Source organism: Hemicordylus capensis, chromosome 1 (genome assembly GCF_027244095.1).
Source record: "Hemicordylus capensis ecotype Gifberg chromosome 1, rHemCap1.1.pri, whole genome shotgun sequence".
In the NCBI taxonomy this organism is placed as follows: Eukaryota; Metazoa; Chordata; class Lepidosauria; order Squamata; family Cordylidae; genus Hemicordylus; species Hemicordylus capensis.
Genome location: NC_069657.1, coordinates 326,156,328 through 326,182,664, shown reverse-complemented (window position 1 = coordinate 326,182,664; position 26,337 = coordinate 326,156,328). Strand labels below are relative to the sequence as shown.

At 39.4% G+C, this 26,337-nt stretch overlaps 1 protein-coding gene across 7 annotated transcripts in view; it reads right to left on the bottom strand.

Annotated features, from left to right (window-relative positions):
* Positions 1–26,337, bottom strand: part of GRIK2 (glutamate ionotropic receptor kainate type subunit 2) — an 808,572-nt gene that overhangs the window by 260,624 nt on the left and 521,611 nt on the right. For all 7 annotated transcript variants that reach the window (XM_053299652.1, XM_053298872.1, XM_053301185.1 and 4 more), the window contains exon 11: positions 18,163–18,386. In XM_053299652.1, coding sequence (XP_053155627.1) covers positions 18,163–18,386 — 224 coding nt within the window. The remainder of the gene's footprint in view (positions 1–18,162; positions 18,387–26,337) is intronic.

The window sequence follows — 26,337 nt, the reverse complement described above, 5'->3', positions numbered from 1 at the left end:
TCTAAGATTATACAGGAAAACTGGCATTTCTTTTCAATGTGACATCAGCATTCTTGACAGCAGATTAGCTTAACACTGAGCATACCAGCAAAACAGTTATCCATTTTAGAGTGCATAATAATTCATTGTTGTCCTTCACCGCACATTAAATGTCACCCATCACAGTGACAGGAATATAAAAATTATTGCACTTTAGCCAGAAACCAGACAAGAGCTGTTAATGTGGGCACTTTGGCCATGATCTTTATAACCTGCCTAAATCATCATGGGGTGGGGGGATGCCACATTTGAAAACAAGAAAGTGTTTATGGCAGAACTTTTATAAGAGTGAAAGTTATATGCCCTTCAAGCAAATGAAAGAAATGAAACTGCAGATGCTAAAGAAGCTGCCCTAAAGACTTTGCAGGCTACTTATTATATATAGGGGTTCCCAACCTCAGTGAAGGTATGACCATTAGCCTTGGGGCCAGCTCACACATCCTAACTCTTATGTTGGGAGACTGGGCAAATTACCAGTCGGATCAACTTTGAAGCAATTATATGAACAATTTCATGGAGACTGCATACCCAACTGTGCACATCTACTCAGCATGACATTGGCTTGTGTGAACTGGCATCCATGCTATTAGTTTTCTTCCTACACTGAGCTTTACTTTTAAGAAAGATAAAGATTTCTGTGTTTTAGAGTTTCACTGAAATTTTATTACTACTTCAGTGCAAATATGTTACACATAATAACATATTTTGCTAATCCAGATTGTAAAACTTTTCTATTTCCAAGGACTATACAAACAATAAAGAATAATCTGAGAGGCATAGCAATGCTATGTAGCTGACACAATTTGTTTTTATGTGTTTGGTATGTAGACTGCTGCACAGCCCTCAGACACATATTCTTGGATGTAAAAAGGTCTTTTTGCAGAGAATCAAATATCACTTTTCCTCCCCCTCTGCCTGCCCAGCCCTGCCTGTCAAGCTTCACACACAGTTTGTTAACTCACTGTTTGTGAGAATGGAGCTCTGCTTGACCCTTATAAGGCTGCCTGGAATGTTAGTCATTGCTCTTTTGGGGAAAACCCCCACAATCTACTAGACATACAGGAGAATAAAATAATACATCTTTTCCTGGATTGAACCACTTCAGACTACTGGCGTGAGTTCTCATGCTTGAACATTCCCTTCCCACACTTTGAAAAGTGCCTTGTTAAGAGAAGGGCTGTAACATGGCTGTTTTTTCTGAGAAGCTGGGTTAGGAGGCAGCACTCAAATTTTCAATCCGTCACCAGCAATTCTGAGTGTTAATGTGATTAGTTTGCACATGCAAATGTTCATATGTTGTCTCACTGTAGAACTGTTTGCTTGAAAGATGAAATAAATATTTATAGCCCAGCCTTACACATATTAATGTATAAATAGGACCCATGAATTCCAAAGGAATGCATTTGTAGTATAGTGATATTAGTAGTGCAGTCTAAACCCACAATCCTAAGCAATCTGTGCTATCAGAATTTCCAAGTCTACTTTTAGACAGCTTCAAATTTCAAGCTGTTTCTCCTTACTCAGCATCTCAGTCAGACTAAGTAAGTCACAGAAAGAACAGGTGAAGAATAGAACCCAGTATTCACAGTCCTGGTTGAAACTCCACATTGTGAATAATTTGTATCTCTTTTTCCCCCTTCAAAGCATTCTAACATTGTGGCCAGAAACAGATGCCTCTTCCTTAAACAACCCCCCCCCCCCAGCAAATTATGCACTTGTGGGCTCTTCACATGTGTATTTTGCATATAAGAAGCAAAACCTTGTTTCTACAATACTGTACTGAAAATGTCACAATAGACCCCTTCACCTCTAGGAGGACTTTGATATCTACATTTACAGCCTCTGTCTAATTAAAGTTGCATTTAAAGCAAGGTGAAAATTCTTCTCATTAACAGTAAATGAAGGACACCATGACCAGGATTTCTAAAAATATGATTAACTACTGCCACCTCTGCACTATCCTGTCTATTCTGAAAAGGGAAGTAGGAAGGAAAGAAAGAAGAATAAATATGATTAATTAGAAGCCTCCTTTTTATGCCTTGATATTATCTTTGCCATGCTCCATAACCATGGCAAACCAATACAATATAGAAATTCCTGTTAACTACTTCCATTTTTCTTTTGGACAGGTCTCATTGCTTACTTTTGTCAGCCCTGAAACCAGAGAGTTTTCAGAGCTTTTGGCAGAATTTCATTACTAGAAACCTTCCAAATCCAGATCATTTAATAGAGAAGATTTCTCCCTCTTCACTATTCCACTACAAAGTAATAGGGCTCCCATCAAATAAATTACTGCAGTATCTGCTGGCTTAAAATTGTCTAGCTACATGCTGATGGTGGCACTATGCTAGTGGAATGCTATTATGATAACCTCAAAGGGAGCCGGGGAGCGAGGAGGGGTGGATAATCACCTAACAGTATATATAAGGCTCTTATAGCAATACAAAGCTAAAGTTGTTCATTGTGGACAAGGACAATAAAGTCCTGCTAAAGGCTGGAGCTCCTGTTACTCAGTCCTCACATTGTTCTGCTGGGAAGCTAACAAATAACTCCGAGAATCCCAAACAGAGGCAGCTTCCAGCAGGTGACAACTGCCACCCCTGCTGTTGGATTAACCAGGTTCAGAGGCAGTAGCAGTTACGTGATTCATAGCAGTTACGTGATTCAGTTACGTGATTCAGTAGCAGTTACGTGATATATTGAGGAAGTATTTCCCAAGTCATCACCCCCTGAGTCCCAAAGCACTGAGTGGGTGAAAGTGAAAAATTGGAAAGAGACATGACAGGACCATGCAGAACAGATGGATATAAAGGGCACAGGGCAATCAAAATTAACCAAAGGCATTAATCTGCAAGAGAGAGACTGAAGGACGGTCATGGAACTATTTATTTATTTATTTATTTATTTGTGGGATTTAATATAACTCCCAGTCTTACTACTGCTACAGTCCAACTACACTAAACATCATCCCTCCCTGCACTTCCAGAGAGAATGTTCATTGAATGACCTGAGCATAGCATACCACCCAGTCAAAGGCAAGGCACTAATCACCCTATGGAGCCTAGTGCCACTTGATAACAATAAGAAGGTATAATATTAAACAGCTGAAAATAACATCATTCCCACTTCCCTACAAAACCTACAAACTTGCTTTAACCTAATTATCGAGCTATTCTCCAGTCTCAACAGCCCAAAGTGATAACTGAAAGATCCATTCCCGATGGTGGCAAAAATCTTCCTTGCTAAAAGCCAATCAAGTGGAATAGTACCCAATAAGGCAATCAGGTAGATAAACTCCAGGAAGGAAAAAAGAAGGCAGGAGTGAGGGGCAATCATCTCCACCCAACAAAGTGAGACCAATAAGGTCCTACAATTCAAAATAATGCAGCCTTTTCCCATCTTCTTCAATCTGGTGAGAGGAGGGGGGAAATTCAAAAGATTCTGGCCTATCGTGTCTCCTTGCAAATCACCCCACTGCAGCATTTCCAAAGGCAGGGAGCAAATCTCCTAAGGTGTTCAGTTCCAAAATATCCTCAGACCCCATAACTCTTTAGAGACAGATGATGTTCCTTGTAAATCCTCCTTCATTATAATAGTCCCTCTGGCTGGATACTGAATCTGCACCTCATAGCTGCACTTATGTTAGTGTGACAATGGCCTACCCTGTGGGACAAAAACTAATCTAAAATGCCAGTCAGATTACAAATATAATTTCAAATATAATTGCAGAGCATTATGGAGCTTCTGGATTTCTTCCTCAAACAAGCTGTGGGTTCATTTACATAGCTTGGCGTGTACATAGATGAGATATATTGTGTAAATGTTGCACATAGCCTCCAATAATGGTGCACCGCAGCAACAAAATAGATTCTGTGCAGGACTCGTGCAAAGTGCTCAACAAGATTACTTGCTGGAGCAATAAAATTGGTATGGGAATATAGCAAGGACGGCTCATGTTAAGGTGCCCCTGTGACGGCACATTGACTGTATCCTTATGGATTTATTTTGTTTTATTTTTAGAAATGGTTCACTTGTATCCAGTGCACATCTAGCCTCTAAAGTCCACACACATTCTCCTGGGACACTGGTTTTCCACGTGTTTCAATAACTCCCTGGATGGAAATTCAGCACCAGCGTGGCCTGTGCAATTCTCATGGCAGAACCTGTTCTATGAACCAAAACAAGTACTGCTTTTTCAAGTCACACACTGGTCTACTTCCTCAAATATCACTGCTGTGTACAAGTACTAAAACTAGCATCAATGGTAGGGCACATGTTTTGTGTACAAGAAGTCCCATGAATCTCTGGCACTTCCAATTAAAACACAGATGTCAAATAGCAGATGCTGGAAAAGACCTTATTTGAGTTCTTGGATATCTTCAGCACACTGGAACAACAGTACTGTTCTGTTCCATTCTGTAAAAACAGTACCGTTGTTACCAGGCAAATTGGACAAATGGTCTTATTGAGTGTAAGGCAGAGATTCATGTGTGTCATAAGTAGTTAAGTGCTGTGAACATATGGAGTTCAGACATGCACTTTCCAAATGGATACCAATTGTTGGAGCTACCATTGGGATACTGTCATAAGATCATGATCACATGAGAAAGAACTTTCAACTAGCATACCTTTGGAAAGGGTGCTGAATTAACTTTTTCTCTATTGTGCTTGTTTTTTCTTAACAGGAAGGTTTATTTTCCCAAGAGGGAGTATTCAACTAAGCAGCAATCCTTTATCTGAAGTTATCAGTAGTGATTTTAACAGTAGTGCCTAGATGATCAAAGTTTGGATGACACTGCACCAAAAACTATAATTTGAGATTTTTCTTTTGGCATTTAAAAATGCTACAACTAAATATGACCTTTCATTTGTCTACTCAGTTTTCCTTGGAACAGTAAAATGATCCTCTCTATGATTTTAATGAAATTCTGGGGGGATTCTCTCTGTCTCAAAAACTATTATCTTGGTTGGAAACTGCAGTGACTCTCTCACGTTTTGCCCATTGTTTGAGGCAATAAGTAAAGAGGAAAGAGAATGGAGATTGTCAAATGCTTTCAATTTGACAGGGTGCAATTTATTCAAATATGCCTTTGGCAACATATTGCTTTTTACAATCACGCTCAGCGTGGCATACTGAAGAATTACGTTGCCACTGTTGCTGTTGCTAAGGTGGAGAGAGAGTGCCATAATGGACATGTAATGAGTGGTTTTGACCATGAGAAAGTGGAATGAGCCATTCTTGAAGCTCTGAAGGCTATGGCCTTATAACGTTCACATGACTGGTACAGTATTGACAACAAAAAGTATTTGTGAAAACTCTCCCTGCTTTATCTGAGCTTGTTCACAAGTAAAGTTGGCACCTAACAATACTCTGAGTAGATGAAATAGCAAGAGAGCCATATGGAACTCAGTACTGTGAAAATGTACATGGATTTCTAAACTACCACATGACTAGAAGGCATTAAAAACTAAATCGTATTTACCAGATGGTGATAATAAGTGCACAGGTTGGACCTTTCATAAGACTAAGTTTACATGTATCCTAGAGGATTGTTTGCTTTGTAATGTGCATTGACATAATTAAATATAAGCAGAATATATTACATCTATGCTAAGGATAGGTAATGCTTGGTAATGGATCGGTCCACATCAATGTGAATTTCAGATTCAAGTATTTATGACTACTACTAATGTTGTGCAAGTACATGATTGCTTATCTTAACAGAGTAACAGGCATACCTATTGTTAAAACTGTCTGAAGTTCAGATAAGAAAAGCAGCTGAGGTGTTGTTTTTTAAGGGAACTGTCTGCACAACCATCACCCCAAAAAGATCAACACACACTCTCATAGCTCTGATATTTGGTAAGTAGTGAAAAATGGCGACAGTATGTGGAGGTGTGTGGAGGAGTGGGAAATTCAATCAATGGTTTTAGAAAGAACATGGAATATTGATATGTGGGAGGATCGGCATTTGACATAGCAGCTCCCATTAACTGCCCTGGCCGGAAACCAGATACTGAAGCTATTAATCAACTGAATAAAAGGCAAGTCTGCACTATGTTGAACTTTAAAAATATATATCTGCTATAGAGATCTTGGGTTAGGGCGGTATAAAAATGCACTAAATAAATAACATGTAAAACTATGTACAATACTGCTATATTGTTGTGAGCATGGGATTCTTGTTTAACTGCTGTTGTTTAAGAGCACACACTCTGAAATGTATTTAGTTTTGTCTTACATTACTAACACTAGCTCCTGCAGAAGAGAACAAAAACAAGGACCTTGGCAATTGACAAGTCATTTTGGTTTATCTGCCCATCTAAGGGTGTGATTTTCTTTCTATTTGTTTCACAAGTGCGCTCAATCAAACAAAAAGAAAGAAAATCACATGCTTAGATGGACAGCTGAACAGAAATGACTGGATATTGAAGGCAGTTTCTAAAATTACTACCATTCTGTACCAAATCTGTGATAATAATGGAAGTTAAAAAGATTGCTACCACAATTTTCACAGGGGTGTATATAAAGAAAGTTCATCATGACTAAGTCCATTTCAGTTGATTATAAGTCACTAAATTTAAGACCCATTAATATTAATAAACATAATTATGAGAAACCTTTCTTTGAATGCAACCTTATACTTAGATTTTTTTTAAAAAAATGGAAACAGGGCAGGCCTATTCTATAAACAAGGGGGGGGGGGAATAACACCACCAAAGGTGATGCATTAGACAGGTTGAGAAAAGGGGGAGGGGAACCCCATTACTTTCTCTGTACCAACAGAACCTGAAAATCACTTGTTATTCCCATTTTCTCTATTATATGCATGATATAGCATTAGAGAATAAAAACGGTACTAGGGATGCACAATGGCATCCCATTTCATACAACAGGATTAATTGCAAGTATTCGGGAAGTATCTGGAGGAAAACACAAGCACCTATTATTAATAAGGCCAGCATAAGAAAATGAAGAAAATATCACAGGATGAAAATAACTGTGCTGTTCAGTGCAAATATACCGCACAGGCTTGGGGTCTTTTTTTTTTTTAAGGGCTACTTGTGTTAGACCCTTTCTCCATCTAACTCACAAGAAAAAGAAATCTGCTGAACAACAGTAGCAAAAATGTGTAGAAAGTGATACTTTCCAATCTGATTATATGTTACTGTCATACTGTCAAAGCAGTAATTCTGGCAAATGGAAGTGTTAGTTTTCACATGAAATGAGTGACTTCTTCAGCCATCTTCTTGTACTTTTTGGCTGGTTGTATATGTTGTTTGCAACTCATCACTTTATGAAATGCTTTGTTTTCAGGAAATTATTGTTATTACCAGTTTTACGGGATATAATATGAAACTTTGTACACAGTTTCTATTAAGGAATGACCAGGATTGCATACACAGGAAAATTAGGAGTGTTATCTTCACAATGGTTTACCAAGGAAGCAGAGCATTATGGCACATTCAGAAGATTATTATATACAGAGAGGAGAACAATCAATATATTACTGCTGTGAAAAGTGGTACCTCATGGGAAATTGTGGCATGGTGAGACTGAAGGTACTATAAGGCAGATAACTAACAGTAGCTAACAGCAACTGGGGGAGACACTGTTGGCTATTTAACAGCCACACACCACACACTATGCATGCAGTCAAGCTACCTCTGACTTCACTACCCCCAAGCAAAACTTTTACATAAGAATGCAGGCAGTTACTGCTCAGTAGCAGGAAGTGAGAGTCTAGAGAGAATGAGCCTTACAAATGTTCCTATTCTTGAAGAGACTGATTAGTCCAGGGGTGTTGTGGGGTCAAAGTGGGCCCTGGTACAAAAAGTGAAGATGAGCCCCTTCTCCCCACCACCACCACATTCTTCAGAGAGGTCCTAGGGAGTGAGCAAAGAGCAAGCTGTCACCCAACTGGTGCCCCCCCCACTCCAGGGCCCAATGCCATTTGTCCCTTCTTGTTCATTTGTAGGTATGCTATGCTGCTGGGTTAGTCTAGTCAATTAGTAGTCTAGCCAACTGGTGACCTCTAGGTTGGACGACTGCAATGCACACTATGTAGGGCTGCCTTTGTATATGTTCAAAAATTTCAATTAGTTCAAAATGTGGCAGCCAGATTTGTCTCTTGGGCATTCAGAAGAGACCACATTATGCCTGTTCTTAAACAGTTGCACTGGCTGCCGATATACTTCTGGACAAAGTGCTGGTTATTACCTTGAAAGCTCTGAATGGCTTAGGCCCGGGTTACCTGAGGGAACCCCTTGCTCTACAAGATCCCTACTGCTCATTGAGATAATCAGGAGGGGGTCCATCTTCAGGTGCCACTGGTTCATCTGGTAGCAATCTGGAATCAGGCCTCCTCTGTTGTCGCCCCTAGGTTCCAGAATGTGCTCCCCATGGATAAAAGAGTATTGTCTTCATTGGAGGCCTTCAGGAGAGCCATAAAGACCCATCTTTTTAGCCTAGCTTTTAATGATGTTTAGTTTTAATGTTATCTAGTTTTAATTGTAATTTTAATTTGCTTTTAACAGGTTTTTTATTTTGTTTTTAATTGTTGTTGGTTTTTAAATTTAATTTTAATGTAAACCACCCTGAGCCGCATTTGGAAGGGTGGCATATAAATCAAATGAATGAATGAATGAGTGAATTTCTAGCATATGTGTCATTGTTTGGGATGGATTTTATGGCCAGTCTTATGAAGATGTGATCTGATTTAAACCTCAGTTTTATTTTAGCTAATAATATTTTCCTTACTATCTTTACTGAATGGCATTTAAAACCTTCAAGTAAATACAGTAAGTTGTATCCTAAGGTGCTTGGGCAGAAGAAAGTTCTAACAAGGGAAATTGTTCGCTTCCTTCTTACCATTGCAGCTCACAACTACCCACCCTTATGACTGGGGGACCTTCTGGAGAATAATGCCATTGGGGGAGAAAAACTGATCAATAAAAATGCCCCACCCAGTGTGAATAGAGTGCCTATCGTTCATGCAAAATCAACTCAGGAAGCAGCCCAATGAATAAACCAAGGAGGCAAGTTATAATATCTTTAGCTATAGTTTTACTTCATTAATCATGGTAGGAGGCTTCACATGCATATGTGACATGATCCAGTCCTTTCTGTTTACACCACCTGCATTTAATTGTATGTTGTAATATGTGAGGATATGGAGATAGACTTTGTTTCAGAGTTCCAGATTAGACTATCTTCAAGTTCCTCATGGGTTTTAATTACATTGTTCATATACGGTTTCTCAGTATGACAGTAACATACTAAAAAAGATTTGCAGGTGCTAAATTAAGGATCAATGATGAAAAAATAACATCTAGGTTAAAGTTAACCTGGTAAAGTTAATTTACCTAAAATTAAAGGCAAACTCTATCTAACCTAAAGTGAAAGATGAAACAGGCCAGTAGGGAATCCTGGAGTTGAAACGGACAGAGAGAGAAGTGTACACTGTGTACACTTTCTAATTTTTGTATTCTACAAACTGTATTTGGAAACTAAAAACAAAAGGAATGAATGCCATTAAGAGTTCAGACCTAGCACTACAGTTCTTTATCTGTAACTATTTTAAAACCAAGCATTATCCTCCACTAATTACTTTTGATACAGTGAAGTGAACATTTCCTACTTTGATCTTTTCCTTGACTAAGCAGTTTAGCAACTGATTCTTCACTAGCAAGCTCATATAAGTAGCTTCCTAATGCATCCTAACCCATAATCCAATGGGATAATTAACTACTCACAAGGTGATAACTTACATGTGGCCTTTTGTGTGTTAGAACTGGATGCAGACACTATCCTAACATAGAATGTTAATCTGGAGATTTAAACCTTTTTGAAGGCAGGTCAGGATTGAAATTAGATATTTAGACAATTATACTTTATACTAAGTTTACACATTTTATTGCCTAGCACAAAATCAGTCCCCTTAATATGAAACCTTCTGAAAATGGGAAAACAGCAATGAATGTTTCCTTCCCTAAACACCCTTTAACGTTGCAGTATGCCTTGCAGGGGTCAAGGCATAACGTCAAGACCCTATTGACTTGGATATAGAGAGACAAAAATGTCAAGAATGCCAAGTGCCTATTTCACCTAATAGAAAAATGATCAGAGAAAAAGAACAGATCTCGCTCACTTTTCTGTGACCTTCTCCTGGTCAAAAGTAGCTTAAATGATTTAGGAAGCATCACGAGGAGCATAGAGGAGCTTAAGGAAGTAATCAGTGGGTCAGAAGAAGAACACAGAGGTGGTAAGAAATCTAGGCAATATGACCCTTCATGTGAAAATAAGATTTAGCAAGGAAGAATTCCTGTGTGAATCAGCCAGATCAGCTGCTTCTGTCTGATTTACTGAAGCTATATTGTACTATCTTTTTATATCAGAGAAGCTTTAGAAAGATTTTATCATCACCCACAATATAATGAAGAAGCTTGTCTCACTGTTTGTTTGGGTTTTGTTTTTGTTTTTTGCTTTGAGATAAATTGGCAAACTAATATTGAAAGGCATCAGAAAGCTTCCACTTCCCCATTCTTATTTTATTTAAAAAAAAACTTGTTCTAGATACTTGAATGAAACAGAGTATATTTTTATGACAAATGAGCTTACCAGTCTCCCGGACAATGCAGGAAAAACCCACTAATATGTTAAGCTCAACAGATTATATAAATACACACACACACACACCCACACACACACACACACACACACACACAGATGCTTGGCACTGTAGTATTCCTTTTTTTAAAGCCTGTTCAGTCACAACCATAATTAAATAAATACAGCATTCCTGTCAAATTCTGACATGACTAGTATAGGCGGGGTGGGGGAAGAAATCTTTGAATAGGAGACATTCATTTCCTATAATGAAAAGGCTGTTTAACAAAGGAAATTTTAAAACAAAAATCAAAATTGCAGACTAGGTAATTTGGAGCTGTTATATGTGCTTTCAACCTGACAGACGTGATATTTTCTTTATACATAAGACAAAACAAAGTACAACAGCTAGAATAGATGAATCAGTCCAACAAGTTGACTGGAAATTATTTTTTGCTCTTAGATAAATATGGGGTATCATTAGAAAAGGATACACAATTGTTATAATTCAGCAAAAGCAAAGCACTTTTAAATCTATTGATTTAACTGCATGTGTTCAGCTCCTCCATTGAAATTAATGAAAAAGCTCTTTAGAGGGATTATGTGCAACACACTGAACAAGTTAAGGAATACCAACTGGCAAGATCTAGCCCTAAACCTATACATCCCAATCAAAGTGTTTTACTATCATCCTTATCATATTACAATTATGCTACATAATATATTGCATTTTTTTGTATGTGTCTAGTTCTTTAACCCAATTTTCTCATGTCTCAACACAATATTTCATGTCTGTATATTCTGTCAATATACAGATAATATGCACAATCAAACTGAAAATTGTACACACTCCAACATTCCATGGAGATATAGGACATGATGGAGAAAGATTAATTTGATACATAGCAAGTTTAACAAGTGTATAGATTGTCTTCAAGATTTAACAAAATATAACCTTTTAGGGTTTTGGTCCTGTACAGTTACCCATGAATACATATAAAACATTTCAGTGGAATTTATGCACGGGCAACTGTCCACTAGACTGCATTCTAAGTACCATTATATTTCACTGGGAATAAAATCAAATTTCCTTATTGGTTTTCCACTAACATCTTATCTGTTCTAAGAATAAATGTTATTTTATTAATTCAAGGAACAAGAGACCACTCACATGATCAAATGCACAGACTATTCACTGGTATACTGTGTATATACCAGTACTGTACACAGTTGTTCTCTATGACTAAGTTCATGGAAGTCTATTCAGTCTGATTGCTTAAAACCATATGTAACTATTTATTAAGAAAAATGTCTAATAAAGGCAAATCTGCTGGATAAATGTAGCACAATGAAAAACACAAGAGAACATAAGAGAATATTTGCTACCACAAGTGAAGACGTGTACTGTATACTACAGAAAGGCTTTGAACATATAGAGGGGATGTTTTCTTATAGAAAGACTGATTGTTACAGGAATCACTGGCAGTCAACACACATTATTATGTGATTACAACAACATAAAATCATCTTGAGAATGTAACTAAAAGCAAATAAGCAGTTTGGAAGGAGGGGAACCCTGCTATGTTCATGGCACATGACAGCTGATATGCATCCAGAACTCTACTGGCTTTAATTCCACATCACATATTCTATATTCACTATAATGAAAACTACCCAGCTTGAAACACTTCAGCAGTCTAATTACAGTAGGTTCGAGTTAAATCACCTGTCTCAGAATGGCTAGAAACAGAAGCCATGTTGAGATGTTGTATATCCTGGGATTCTGTACTTGCAGCATCCCTGAAAGTGCACTTGGAAGTTCCAGCACACACTGGTGTGTTCTGAAACTTTGCCTCAGTTTCCCTCAGTTAACATCATTTGCCTGCAGTGCAGATGCTGTACTCATGGAGAAATTCTTCTTGTTTACAGCAGGGTTTGAAATTTAGTAAAAAACTGCAGGTTGGGTAGATTAGCTATGTTTGTAAGGGTTTGAATTTATGTTTTGAATTATTATTATAGCAAGGGTAAATTTTATAGTTGATGATTCACGAAGAGATGTGTGTGGGAAGTCCACCTTTTTGTGTGTATTTGCAATGAATGATAATATTACTACTGTTAAAATTAATAAAAATTGAATTTGGGGGGGGAAAGAGAGAGAAATTCTTCTTGTGATTGTGCTGAAGAGCCCCAGCATTCCAGTCACTGGCAAGATCTTTCCACAAGTACAGCATTTGTCATCTCAGGTAAGTGCTGTAACTATAGAGAACTAGAGGCAGGTCAGTACAGGAAGAATTCCAAATGTGCTATCAGGTATGCTGTATGTGAACACAGCATCCCCCATTTGGAACAGAATCTCTGTCAGGTGTTACAATTTTGAGTACCCAAGTCATATTGTTCTATTTCTACAAAAGTAGGGATCAATTTGGCTCATAAGAACAGACTTGAACACTATCTCTTATTTAGGAAAAAGAAATACCCATCCCATGCCTTGTTTTCTGTATATGCACTATGAAGATGTATTCATACATAAGAAGTAACATTAACCTGTATTAAACATACAGGCAAACCTGATTGTACATTAACACTTCAATTCCCTAAGAAAATAGTGGCATATACTCATATCACATAATTGTTTGTGAACAGGATCCTTTCAACATCTTATATGGCAAAAACTTTAGAACAGAAAACATTCAACAAACGGCCTTTGAAACATGGAGCTGGCAATTGACTACAGCATCTCTCTGTGCTCAATGAGCTAAAACACATGAACATTTCAGAGTAAATAAGGAAACTGAAAAAGAGTGCTTAAATACACAGAAAATGTGTTGCCTAGAAGAGAAAGCACATTGTGGGGAAGGTGAATAAGAATCTATCAACATTCATTAGTCGAATCAAGCAGTTTAAAATACTGTTCAACATGCTGTGAAAGGGTGGCTCTTTCTAGATAGACTGATACACTGTATCATGTACAGTATTATTCATTTTGCTACATATATGTGTTTTTATTAAAAAAAAATAAAGTCTCTTCAGAAACAAGTTTGTATAAGATCAAAATGTCTCTGAAATGTAGAGTAATTGTAATGAAACTTAAAAACACAGAGGACTTTGATTCTTATAAATAAAACATACACAGATTATGAATTGCAACTATTGTGGACCAATTCATGCTTGCATGAGAATCAGTTGCTTCTTTCAACAATGGGTAGTATCCAAAAGTTCCCTTCTTCCAGGAACCATCTACAACCCATTGGCTGACATCCTGACTAGTCATACGTGTCTAATTCTAACAGCAGTACACACGCAGTGCTAGCGCCTGAGCCTCAAATGTGCTTGTGCACAGGAGTGAGAGGCTATATTTGGGGTTCTCTCCATACTCCAGAAGTTTTCTGTTACAGTAGCAACAGGTCTTCAGGGATATGATTTTGCTGAAACAGAACCCTTCCGGAGTGAGAGCTCTGAAAATAGTTGCAATCTTGCAAAAGTGCATTCATATTTTGGAAGTGCTGGCATTGTTGCAAACATGCATGCAGCGTTAATCAGGATATTTACCACAATAAATTCAGGAGAAAACCTCAGCTCACACATTCCCTTCTCTGCTGCCCTTGTCACAAGAATGAACTAAGTTAACGTGGAAGCTGTATTAATTGAATTAATTTATAGATATCTATCTCACCTACTTTCCAAGGAACTCAAACAATGTGTTTATTTAAATGCTGGATCTCCCTAGCCCTGTAGGAGAAAACTGGTTTTGCAGATTCTCTCTCACAAGAAAACCCTGTTTTATAATAAAAAGAGGCCAACATCCAGATTAAGGAAGCATTGGGCTGGAACTATTTTCAACTTACCCTTTTCTCTGAAGCCCACTGTGCTCCATAAAATATGTTCCTGGTGGTCAAGCAGCCCTCAGGAACATATTTTCAGAAGTCATGGTAGACTTACGCTTGAAGAAGAGTTTGACAAAAAATAACTCTCCCCCATGTGTACTGCACATTTGCTGCACCAGTGTTTGTCTGGATGATGGCCAGAATCTCTCTATCTCTCTCTTTCCTTCAGTAGGAAAGAACAAGCGAGGAAGAAAAACAAGCTTGTTGCCTTGTATACAAGCCTCTGGGGCTATTCTCACGACCAGCCAAAATTGGGCTAAGAGAGCCTAGCCCGATTTTGGCTGATCGTGTAAACCACTGGGCTCCAGGCGAGCCCAGTGGCTTACAAGCAGCTAACCCGCTTTTTTAGCCCTCCCCTTAGCCCGGGTTTGCGGAGCGAGCACTCTGCAAACCCGGGCTTTCCGATCGTGAGTAGCTGCGATGTGGCTCCGCGCTGCAGCTACTCATGAGGAGACCCAGGGGGAGGTGAAAAGCCGCCTCCCTGCTCTGGGGGTCTCCCCAGCATCATGCAGGGGTCTGGGGTGGCAAAAGCGGGTCTCACTGATCATGAGACCTGCCTCTCTGTAAACAAGGCAAGCTTGTTAAAACAAACCCAAAGTTTAATTATTCAGTCACTCAATACTCTCTAGGTATTGAGTATAATACCTAGGTATCTTTGATTCTCTAAGTATTATTCATAACGCAAGAAACATTTCTCATAAACTCACTTTCCTCCCCTCAGGTGCATTTTAACCTTTTTTTCTCCCACTCTAATGAAGGCGTTCCTCCTCCTGATCATTTTAATTGTGATTTTCTGCACCTTGCTGGTCAAATGTTACAATGTTCAAGATGCAATAACCACAATTATTTACTGAAAATGGACAAGATTTATATAATGGCATTATGACATTGTTTTATTCTTATTAACTTTAAATTTTGCTCTTAGACAGCAGACTGAACTGATATTCCACTGAGCTTTACATCTATGACCTCAAGATCTCCTTTCTCAATCTGCAATGTTATGTGTGTATTTATTATTTTATACTGAATTTCACATGCCATTGTGTTATCTTGTTATTCTCTCTGGGAGTTCTCCCGTTTCTGTGTGTATTACCATCCTGAAATCTGTGCTACCTCAATATTCATCATACTTTAGTTTAGAAGTAAATTAAATAGTACTAGTCTCAGAAGAAGACTGAACAAGTACTGTTCAATTTATTTGATTTGTATACCTCCCTGAGCCATTTTGGAGGGGCGGTATACAAATCAAGTAAATAAAAAAGAAAGAAAGAAAGAAAGAAGGAAGGAAGGAAAGAAAGAAGGAAAAAAAGAAAACATAGTGTAGTCCTGTTCCAGCTTTTCTACATAGTAAATGTTTTCTGCACTCCATATGCTATTTTCTGCACTCCATATGATATATGCAAAATCAACGAGAAAGTAATCAGCAAAAATTCACAATGTCCATGAGATCCCTGTAGTTACACACTTGTCGAAACCCTAGAATTATAAGTGATGTTGCAATCACAAAGTGATGATATGCACATGTGTGAACTCACTCTAATGTATGGATGAGTCACATTTGCTCTAGTTTCAAAGATTACTATTTCATCATTGGTCAGAGAAATGATGCCATTACTTAGAAAATAGAGAAAGTAGAATGGAAGTAATAATATGGAATCCTGACATCATTTCTAGAAAGGAAAGGAGGGAATTAGAGACAACCCTGACTGTGAATAGAAAGAGAAAGCTAAACATGAAAGCTTGAGTGAAGAAGCCTGTGTCAAAGATACAATACAATTTTCTCTCTCTCTGTATTACACATCATATATATGATGTGGGGAGAGCACACAGGCAGTTCTGGGAATGGTTCTCTGCACACAAGCAGTTCAGAGAACCATTATGAACATCAAGGCATGCACCTATCTATCTGACCAATTTATCATTTATAATTTTTTTAAAGTAGTGTGTGTAATTTTGTTTTCAGGAATGCCTCAAAACTGCCATCAAATTGAGCCTGGAATGATTAAATCCTCTCTCTATATAACTAAATTAAAGCAAAACAGTAAATAGCCTACCCTTTTACTCTGGTAGCCTACTCTCTTGTCCACAGACAGAGCAAGGAATGAACTGGGAAACAGAGCACAGTGAGCATGAATATGCACTGAATCTTTTTGGAAGATCCTGAAGAAATAAACAAGACCATAACATGGAAAGTACAGGAAGGTTACTCCATTCACATGCAAACAATTCCAGTCAGGGACAATCCACTACAGTCTTGGTCATATTGTCTCCAGCATTGCCCTGACTACAGTGAGCTAGTCAGTCTAGGTCCAGCACTCGGCTGCTTAAATCCCATTAAGCTTATTGGAATTTAGGAAGCCTAACGGTATTCACTATAGCAACCTCTGTCTCCAATCCAAACATCCTTGAGAACTCTGAAGCATGTACAAGTCTCCGGCACACATAGGCTTTCTTTTTTCTGCAGTCCAGAAGCAACTCCACATATAATGGAACTGCACTCAAGAGGGCAGTGTGTATTACACACAAGACCTTCAGAAGTGTTTTAGAGCCCATATTTATGGATTAAATTACTGGACTGGGGTGCCTGTCTCTATGCACATGACACACATCACACACAAAAGCCCTATTCAGACACTATGATCCACACTAATTTGAGTGTACAGTTACACAGGTACAGATCTGTATACAAGTACAGTTGTTTACATATTATGTTGAACACAGGTACAGCAGTATACTTCCTATCTGTACCATGCATATGAGGGGCCTGTACCCAAGTTCACATTTAAAATGAATGCAGGTACAGTCATTCACACAAACACATGCATTGCTCATACAACATAATGTCTGAATATGGATAAATACACAGGGTCTAAGAAAGGACCTCATACATCTTATGGGATATAGTTTAGCACTTTCTGCGATGGAAGTCAATTGCTTCCTCTAGAAACCCAGCTTATAAAAAAAAAAAAAATCTCCAGGACCGAACAAGGGTAGAAACAACAAAAAACAAAAATGAGAACCATTACATTAATATTAATACCAATGGAACGACATTTTGGGTGTGCTGGCGGAGGGGGGCGGTGTTCTTACAAATCTTTCCTACAATATAACAACTTCATTTATTAAGTGCCAGGGCCCTAAAACTCTAACCTTGGTTTCACATCTCCAATACTTTGGTGTATTTGGACTACAATTATGAAGGATACATTTTATGTATTCTTATTAAGAGTTATCATCAGCCTAATCTGAATATCTATTTACCTTGAATGTTACTCCAATTCCTGTTTATCATAATAGTATACATTTCAGTGTCTTTTGTTTTCCTTTTAAAAAGAAACATGGTGGGGATTATAATCCACAGACATCCAGCTAAAACTCAATTTACTCTTAAAAAGTGAATAGACACCAGCCTATTGGAAACCTACTGACATAACCAACATGTTTGAAGCCATGCAGCATGGCAATCTTGCAATTAATCGTGAGAGCCCTTTATAAGAAGGACTTTTCCTCTACAAACCACAGATCAGATAATGAGAATAAGAAAGAAAGAATTTGTGACTTTTGACAATTATTCTTGAATTTTAAAAGGTAACAATTGCCAAAAAAATCACAAAAAGGTTGACATGTTACCTGGCTATGACAAAGAGCACACAACTGACACCCAAGTAAGCCAGCAGAATATACATCCAGATATCAGGGGAGAGAGGATTCAGGAAGGAGAAGACGCCCGGGTTTGTACCATTGGGCTTGCGGTACAAAATACTTATTCCGAGAGTCATAAATGGCTTGGAAAAGTCGATGACCGTCTCTCGAACATACGTAATAGCCAAGGGTGCAACTGCAAGGTCAGCTTTCTGTTTGCAATGGAAGAAAAGAGAAAGAGAGAAAGAAAGAAATAGGCCATAAGTCAAAAGCAACAGGCAGAAGTAGGCAATCAAATTAAACAAAACAAAGACTTTACACTTGGAGAAGACTGTCTCTGTACCAATTAAGTTGAAATTTAGAGCAATACTGACTCTTCTTCCCTAGTAAAGATGTTGATTTATACTCCTGTGCTTTCACTGAGAGTTTTGAACACCACAATATTTATGGGTGCAGTTAAAGATATGAAGAAAGCTATGAAAGAAATGTGTAATGCTTTGTATTATTTCATTTATAACTCATACTAGCCATCAAGGTCACTTTTCTCTTTCCAAAAACATACCTAAAAAAACAACAGCTGTAAAATATTATGGTTGAAGTGCAGTGTAGTGGTATATTATGGTGTGAAGTGCAGTCCAGGGCAGCATAACATTAGGGATGTGCACAGAACCGCGGTCCAGAGGTCCGGCACTGCTGTGGGGGCTCTTTAAGGGCGGGGAGGGTGTACTCACCCCCCCCACGCGTTTCCCCTGCTGGCGCCTTTGTGTAGTAAAGCTTTTGGGGCAGCTGGATACCTCCCTGTCGCCCCTTCCCCCAGTCGTCGGCAAAAGGCTTCACAAAGCCTTTCGCGCATGTGCACATCATGTCTCCGTTATTATTTTTTTTAATATTTATTTATTTGTTTGTTTGTTTGATTTATATGCTGCCCTTCCAAAAAATGGCTCAGGGCAGTTTACAACAAATCACATTTGTGTAAACAATTGATCACAGCCTTGTGATTTTCAAGTTAAATAATAAGTTTAGACTTCTCGGTCTAGACAGTTTACATTGTTCAAATTATGTCTAAACTTTAAAAGTTTAGTTGCAAGTTTTTATATCATCCAATTCCAAACGAAAAACAAAAGGTATTGACTTCATGATATGAAATGTACTCTTGAAGAGTTGTTAGAAAACAACCACTGCACTGCCTCTAGAGCATGGGTTTAGAATGTATTTAGATCAGAGAGCCATGTTGTTATTGTGCACAGTTTTACAATTAGTCGGAGTTACTTAGTCTGTGATGTAGTGTTAGCCAAGAACATTTGTCTAAGCAAAAATCCATTACCGGTAGTTGAGCCTGTCTAGTAAGCAAATAATAATTATTTAGAAAGGTCTTTTCCCTCAGCCAGCCAGCCCTGTGCTTGCAAACACATTTGTGTTAGCTTGATGGCAAGTGAGGCTGGGGCCAGCATTATAGCCTTCCGAGAGAAGTTTTGTATTGGCAGTCTTTTTGTCTTTGCGACTTATCTTCCAGTCTTCACAACCATCAAAAGAATGCATTTCAAGTTCCAGTAATCCTACTTTGAACTTCACCCTGATGTATAAACCTATCCTCAAGCCACACCTTCAACATGTACATTTCTGCATGGTTTGAAAGCAAATAAAACTAATTAAAAATTCTGCTGGAATGATGTTTGTCTGAATTGTTGCTATCCAAGTCCCTGGAGCTCAGAACAGTGGAAAAGACTGGATTGGCTGGCTAAGGGGAAATAAAGGTAAAGTGTGCCATCAAGTTGGTTTCTATTCCTGGCAACCACAGAGGCCTGTTGTCAAAACCTTGTCTTTGGTAGAATACAAGAGGGGTTTAACAATGCCTCCTCCCACACAGTATGAGATGATGTCTTTCAGCATCTTCCTATATCGCTGCTGCCTGATATAGGTGTTTCCCATAGTCTGGAAAACATACGAGCAGGGATTCGAACTGGCAAACTCTGGCTTGATAATCAAGTCATTGACCTTCTATTTAATCCTCCTTGCATTGATTGATTACTAAGCAGACTCAACTAGTGGATTCCAGCTTACACAATCAGATGTCCCTGGATAATACTAGAAGAAGAGAGCTGGTCTTGAAGTAGAGTGGCTTAGCCTGGCCACCCCGCAGACAAGCAACTGCTCATAGTTGGGTGTCCGGGGCAGCTGCACACACAGCTGCCAGCGCTGTCATAAAGTTGGCAGGGGCTGCAAGGATTGGGGGCCATGTGGCCCCCCGGGAGTCCCAGGATGCCCCACGTAAGCTCAGGGGGCTTCCTGGAGATACCCACGCGTGGGGGGTCTCCTCGTATGTTGCTGCGGCGCGGAGCCGCACTGCAGCAGCACACGAGCAACCAAACGGGGTTAGCACAGCGCTAGCTTCGCTAACCTCGTTTAAGGGGAAGGGTTCTTTAGGTGGTTTGCTGCCGGGAGCCGTGCGGCTCCCATGGGCCATGGCAGCAGACGACCAGGAGAAATCGGGCTAGGCTCCATTAGCCCAAATTCTCCTGGTCGTGTGAATAGCTTCACTGACTCTCTGAGGCTATCCAGCCAAGAAGTCCCACTAGACGTGGCTTGTGAGCAATCCCCTCTGCGTGCCAGGCAATTGGAACAAGTTGTGATCTGCATGCAGCTCCAATAGAGGATCTCCAAGACACATCATCTTCCTGCCTAAGCTGCTGCCCCACCATTCCCAAGCGATGTACCCTAGCAACGCTCATGAGCTGTCACCACCTAGAATTGGTAAAGATGAACTCTGCATCCTCTCCAAGCTCCTTTATCTCTATCTAACTGCCCTCCCCCTCTCCTGGCAGCCCAGACTTTCTGAGCTCCTGTCCCCCTTGTCTCCTCCTTCCTCCCTAAGCCTTCTCTGTCTCTTCCCTTCCCCCCCTTAGATGGTCTTGAATGTTATTGGTTCCTACGTAACACGGATTTAACACACAATCAAACACATAAGATAGTTATCATGCATAAATACTAGGATGGTTTTAGAATATGACTTGCCTTATGTTTATTATTTTATTTAACACATTTTTATACCACCCAAAAGGCAAGTTCTCTGGGCGGTTTACAATAAGACAATAAAAACAACCAAGATTAAAACATTTCAACAATTAAAATTTAAAACATTAAAATAATTAAAAACTATCAAAACACAATTAAAACAATATCGAATTAAAAGCCTGGGTGAACATGTCATCATTATTAGTCGAATAAAGCTTTAACATTGCATGAAGTTGTGGTATTGGTCTTGTCACCTTTCCGCCAGTTTTAATTTGTGATTCCCGTACCAGAATCAGGTGACCATAGGGTGGCAGTATAGCCAAGCTACTTTTCACTCCAGCATAGCTCCTGAGAATACATAGAAGTAAAAGGGACTTTGGGGCACAACATGATCTTAGAATTCCAAGCGTTGGAGGTTCCTGCTGTCATTCTAGAACTTCCTTTAACCAAGAACATGTTGGCTCCAACATGTTTTCTCCCCCACCCCCCAAATGCTTCATGCTAATTTTTTCCTGCTTAGATAACACAAGCCCATATCACCCTTTCTGGCTACTTTCATGTCTAACACATATATTCTCTGCTAAATAGGAACATAGGGACATAGGAAGCTGCCATATATTGAGTCAGACCGTTGGTCTATCTAGCTCAGTATTGTCTTCACAGACTGGCAGCGGCTTCTCCAAGGTTGCAGTCAGGAATCTCTCTCAGCCCTATATTTTATTATTATTATTATTATTATTATTATTATTATTATTATTATTTCAATTTCTATACCGCCCTTCCAAAAATGGCTCAGGGCGGTTTACAAAGAGAAATAATAAATAAATAAGATGGATCCCTATCCCCAAAGGGCTCACATTCTAAAAAGAAACGTAAGATAGACACCAGCAACAGTCACTAGAGGTACTGTGCTGGGGGTGGATAGGGCCAGTTACTCTCCCCCTGCTAAATAAAGAAAATCACCACGGTAAAAGGTGCCTCTTTGCCTAGTTAGCAGGGGTTATCTTGTTATCTTGTTAGTTATCTTGTGACATAAACATGTGAATGACTGTGTACAGATCTGTACCTTTAAGCATTGCAGACTCATTGTACAAGTGTTGGACATAACGTGTGAATTGGCCTTATGTCTTTGCACTTTTGAGGGTCGGGGCAAGGGTTTGACTGTATGTGTGTGTTGCATGTACACCACCTATAGAATAGGATTGATGAGGTCTGTTATCTCTCATTCCTATATATTGCTGTTAGCATGTTCATAGAATATAATTATAAGTTATGATTAACATTCATAATGATATCTTTGACCTAGGTTCTTTTCATAATTTTTTTAAAAAACAAACTAATATCAGATTCAAATTTTAAAGATTTTTTTTATTTTTTAAATCATTCATTTTTCTCAACCCTGATTTAAAATAAAATAAAATAAAATCTTTAAAATTGGTTAGACAGTCCAAAGACTCTAGATGCAATGCCCGTGGTTTGAACCTTTTGCTAACATGCCATAAGGCAGATCTACACTTGCTTAATGGTTCAGTACCGTCATATTTCCTGGCCAAATTCTCACACTGGGCAGGCCCCAAGCCCTTTCTGATTGATTTTGTGGCTATCTCTCACAACCTGGCTCCGTTGGTGAGGAATTTTCATGTAATCCCTCACCTGGAGAGTGATCACTCTCCCCTAGCCATGAATGTCATGTGGAAGGGAACAGTTTATCTAGAGGGTGGCCAGATCCTTTGCCCCGAGGTGGGCTGTGGCCCACACAGAGTAAGGTGGTCTGATGCTCTTTCCACGCGTCTCCCTTTACTACTTAACTCACCCAAAGCCCATTTTCTGCATCAGGCAATTATGGCTGGACCTTCCAAATTCACAGATGGCTCCTTGCTCAAATATTACGATAATATTTTGTCTTCACAGACAAAAATGCTTGCCATGTGCTTGCCAACTTTTCCATCCAGAAAATATTCAAAACTCCCTTCTCACCCATGGTTTGACAAGGACTGTCAGGTGGCGAAAAGGAATGTATTAAGTAGGGATGTGCAAAAAATTTTGGGCACAGAATGATCTGTGCCCGAAACGAACAATTTCGGGTGATTCGGGGCCGAACCGAATCACCCCCGATGTCCCCCGATATTTTTCGGGCACGAGCCGAATCACCCGAATTTCGGACCCGAAAAATTCGGGTGATTCAGTTCATGGCTGATTTTTGGCGATTTTTAAAAAGTTTTAGTGACTTTGGGGCAGTTCGGGGGCATAGCATGGGATCTGGGCAAAAGGAGTGGGGTGGGGTGGTAGTGCCTAATGGGTGCAGGCTACCACCCCAATTTCAGGGGGATTGGGCAAAGGGCTGATTTTTGGTAAATTTCTGAAATTTTCATGTCTTTGGGGCATATTGGGGCAGATTGGGGCAGAAAGTGGGGTGGGGTGGTAGTGCCTAATTGGTGGAGGCTACCACCCCAATTTCAGGGGGTTTGGACAAAGGGGTGATTTTTTGAGAATTTTTCAAGTTTTAGTGACTTTGGGGCAGTTTGGGGGCAGAAAGTGGATCTGCCCCAAAATAGTGGGGTGGGGTGGTAGTGCCTAATGGGTGGAGGCTTTTTTCTGAGGTGTGAATTCTCATTCTGTCATAGCAAATGAGATTTTTTTCAATTTAACAACTCTCATGACCCCACTTTCACTTTTTCACACTTTCCTTTACTATGAATAATATGAGGAAGTAATCAATTTAGCACACTTCACCTTATGAAGACAAACCTCATAAAAATAAATTCACCAAAATTCACCCCCTGCCCAATCACTCTTAAATTGGGGATGGGTGGTAGCCTCCACCCATTAGACACTATCTACCAGCCCACCCCACTCCTTTGGGGCAGATCCACTTTCTGCCCCCAATCTGCCCCAAAGACACCCAAACTTCAAATATTCCCAAAAAATCAACCCTCTGCCCAATCCCCCTGAAATGGGGGTGGTAGCCTCCACCCATGAGGCACTACCACCTCACCCCACTATTTTGGGGCAGATCCACTTTCTGCCCCCAAACTGCCCCAAAGTCACTAAAACTTCAAAAATTCTCAAAAAATCAGCCCTTTGCCCAATCCCCCTGAAATTGGGGTGGTAGCCTGCACCCATTAGGCACTACCACCCCACCCCACTCCTTTTGCCCAGATCCCATGCTATGCCCCCGAACTGCCCCAAAGTCACAAAAAATCAGGATTTTTCCCAATCCCCCTGAAATTGGGGTGGTAGACTCTACCCATTGGGCTCTACCACCCCACCCCAAAATTTTGCCCCTGGGCCCTTTTTTACCCCCCCCGAATCGATTTGGATTTGGATTTGGATTAAATCCGAATCCGAACCGAATCAAGGGTGATTCGGGTGACCCAGATTCGGGCACAAAACAGAACAGGGGTGATTCGGTTCGGGTCCGAGCCGAATCACCCGAAAACCCGAATTGCACACCCCTAGTATTAAGTGCATTCAAAATTTATGCAAAATATTCATCTAAGATCAGTGCGCAGGAGGTACACACCATGAAATTACAATATAAGTAATTATTTAAAAATAAGACATTCCAGTCAATTAGGAATAATTGGGCTGAATTAATAGAGGTGGCCAAAATGAAAAATCAGACCACCTTCTGGTGGCTCATTGCTCCTTCCCTGGAGAGAGCCCCTCTCATCCATCTTTCATTATATCTGCAGTGGTTTGGGAGTGACATTTCTTTACTTTGTATAAGAGAGCTGATACTGTGGAGGTTAACCATGATTTGAACATGAATGAACTACCTAGTTGGAATCCTCTCTCTTGCTCAGAAGTTGAAGATCTAATTAAGCGATTTTAAAAAGGTAAAGCTCCCGGAAATGACTTTATTACTATTGAGGTATTACAGGCTAACATGGATTGGTGGGTTCTGATGTTAGCTTCCCTTTTTACTTATATTGATAACATAGCAAAAATACTGAAGGACTGGGGTGTTGCAATCATAATACCTATCTACAAAAAAGGCAGAAGAAAGAATCCAGCAAATTATCGCCCCATTTGCCTTCTAAATATAATTAATAAAATCTATGCCAAACATCTACTTGCCAAATTGATCGACTGGATAGATATTAACAATATCTTGGCCACTGAGCAGGCAGGCTTCCGGGCAGGGCGTTCCACCATAGAACATGTGTTTACTCTACAGTTCTTAGTTGAAAAATATCCCCACAATCCAAGTTCTGCCCTACATGTAGCTTTCATAGACCTAAAGTCAGCGTTTAATTTTATTTCTAGAGAACGGCTTTGGCAAAAATTGAAAGATCTCTCAAAAGAGTTACCTGTTGTCAGAGATCCCAACTTTTAGAGGAGTGAGAAAGGGCTATATTTTAGCTCCTATCTTGTTTAATATATATATATTAATTCTGTGGTGTCCCGATTAACTGTCTCCTCCATATATCCTCCAAAATTAGCGCACAGACATGTTCCCATTTTGCTTTATGCTGACAACATGGCTATCATGTCTCAGACTCCTATTGGCTTAAAATGAGCACTTGGTCTTCTCAGCACCTTTTGCAGAGATTGGTTTATTGAAGTTAATTACCATAAAATGAAAGTTCTGGTATTTGCTAAATGCCCGAAGCATTATAACTGGGTAATAAATGTACATAAAATTGAAAAAGTTAATTCTTTTAAATCCTTAGGCGTAGTTTTCCATTTATCGGGTACCCGCAATGCTCACCTACATTCTATAATGCAGAACGCCCAACTATCAGTTGATTTAATTAAATTGTGGGGTGCTTCTTTTATACTGCTGCAATTAAACTCTTTGTTGCAAAGTATACCCACAACTTTTATATGGAGCACAATTGGGGCCCGTAAGAAACTTCTCTTCGCTAGAAGCTACCCAAATTAACTTCATTAGATCTATGCTGCAGGTGCCTTGTTGTGTGCCCAATGCTCTTATCAGACACGAGGTTGGACTTATTAGGTTGGAGACGTGATATTGGATATGCATCATTATGCATCATGCTATTGGATATGCATCTGGTTAAAATTAGTCAAGTGGACCTAGCTTCTCTAATAATGATTGGCAGCTTTAACTTTAAATGGAAGTCTCTGGCTAAAAATAAACTTTCCCAATTCAGACTTTCTCAAGCTGAACTTACTAGGCTAGGG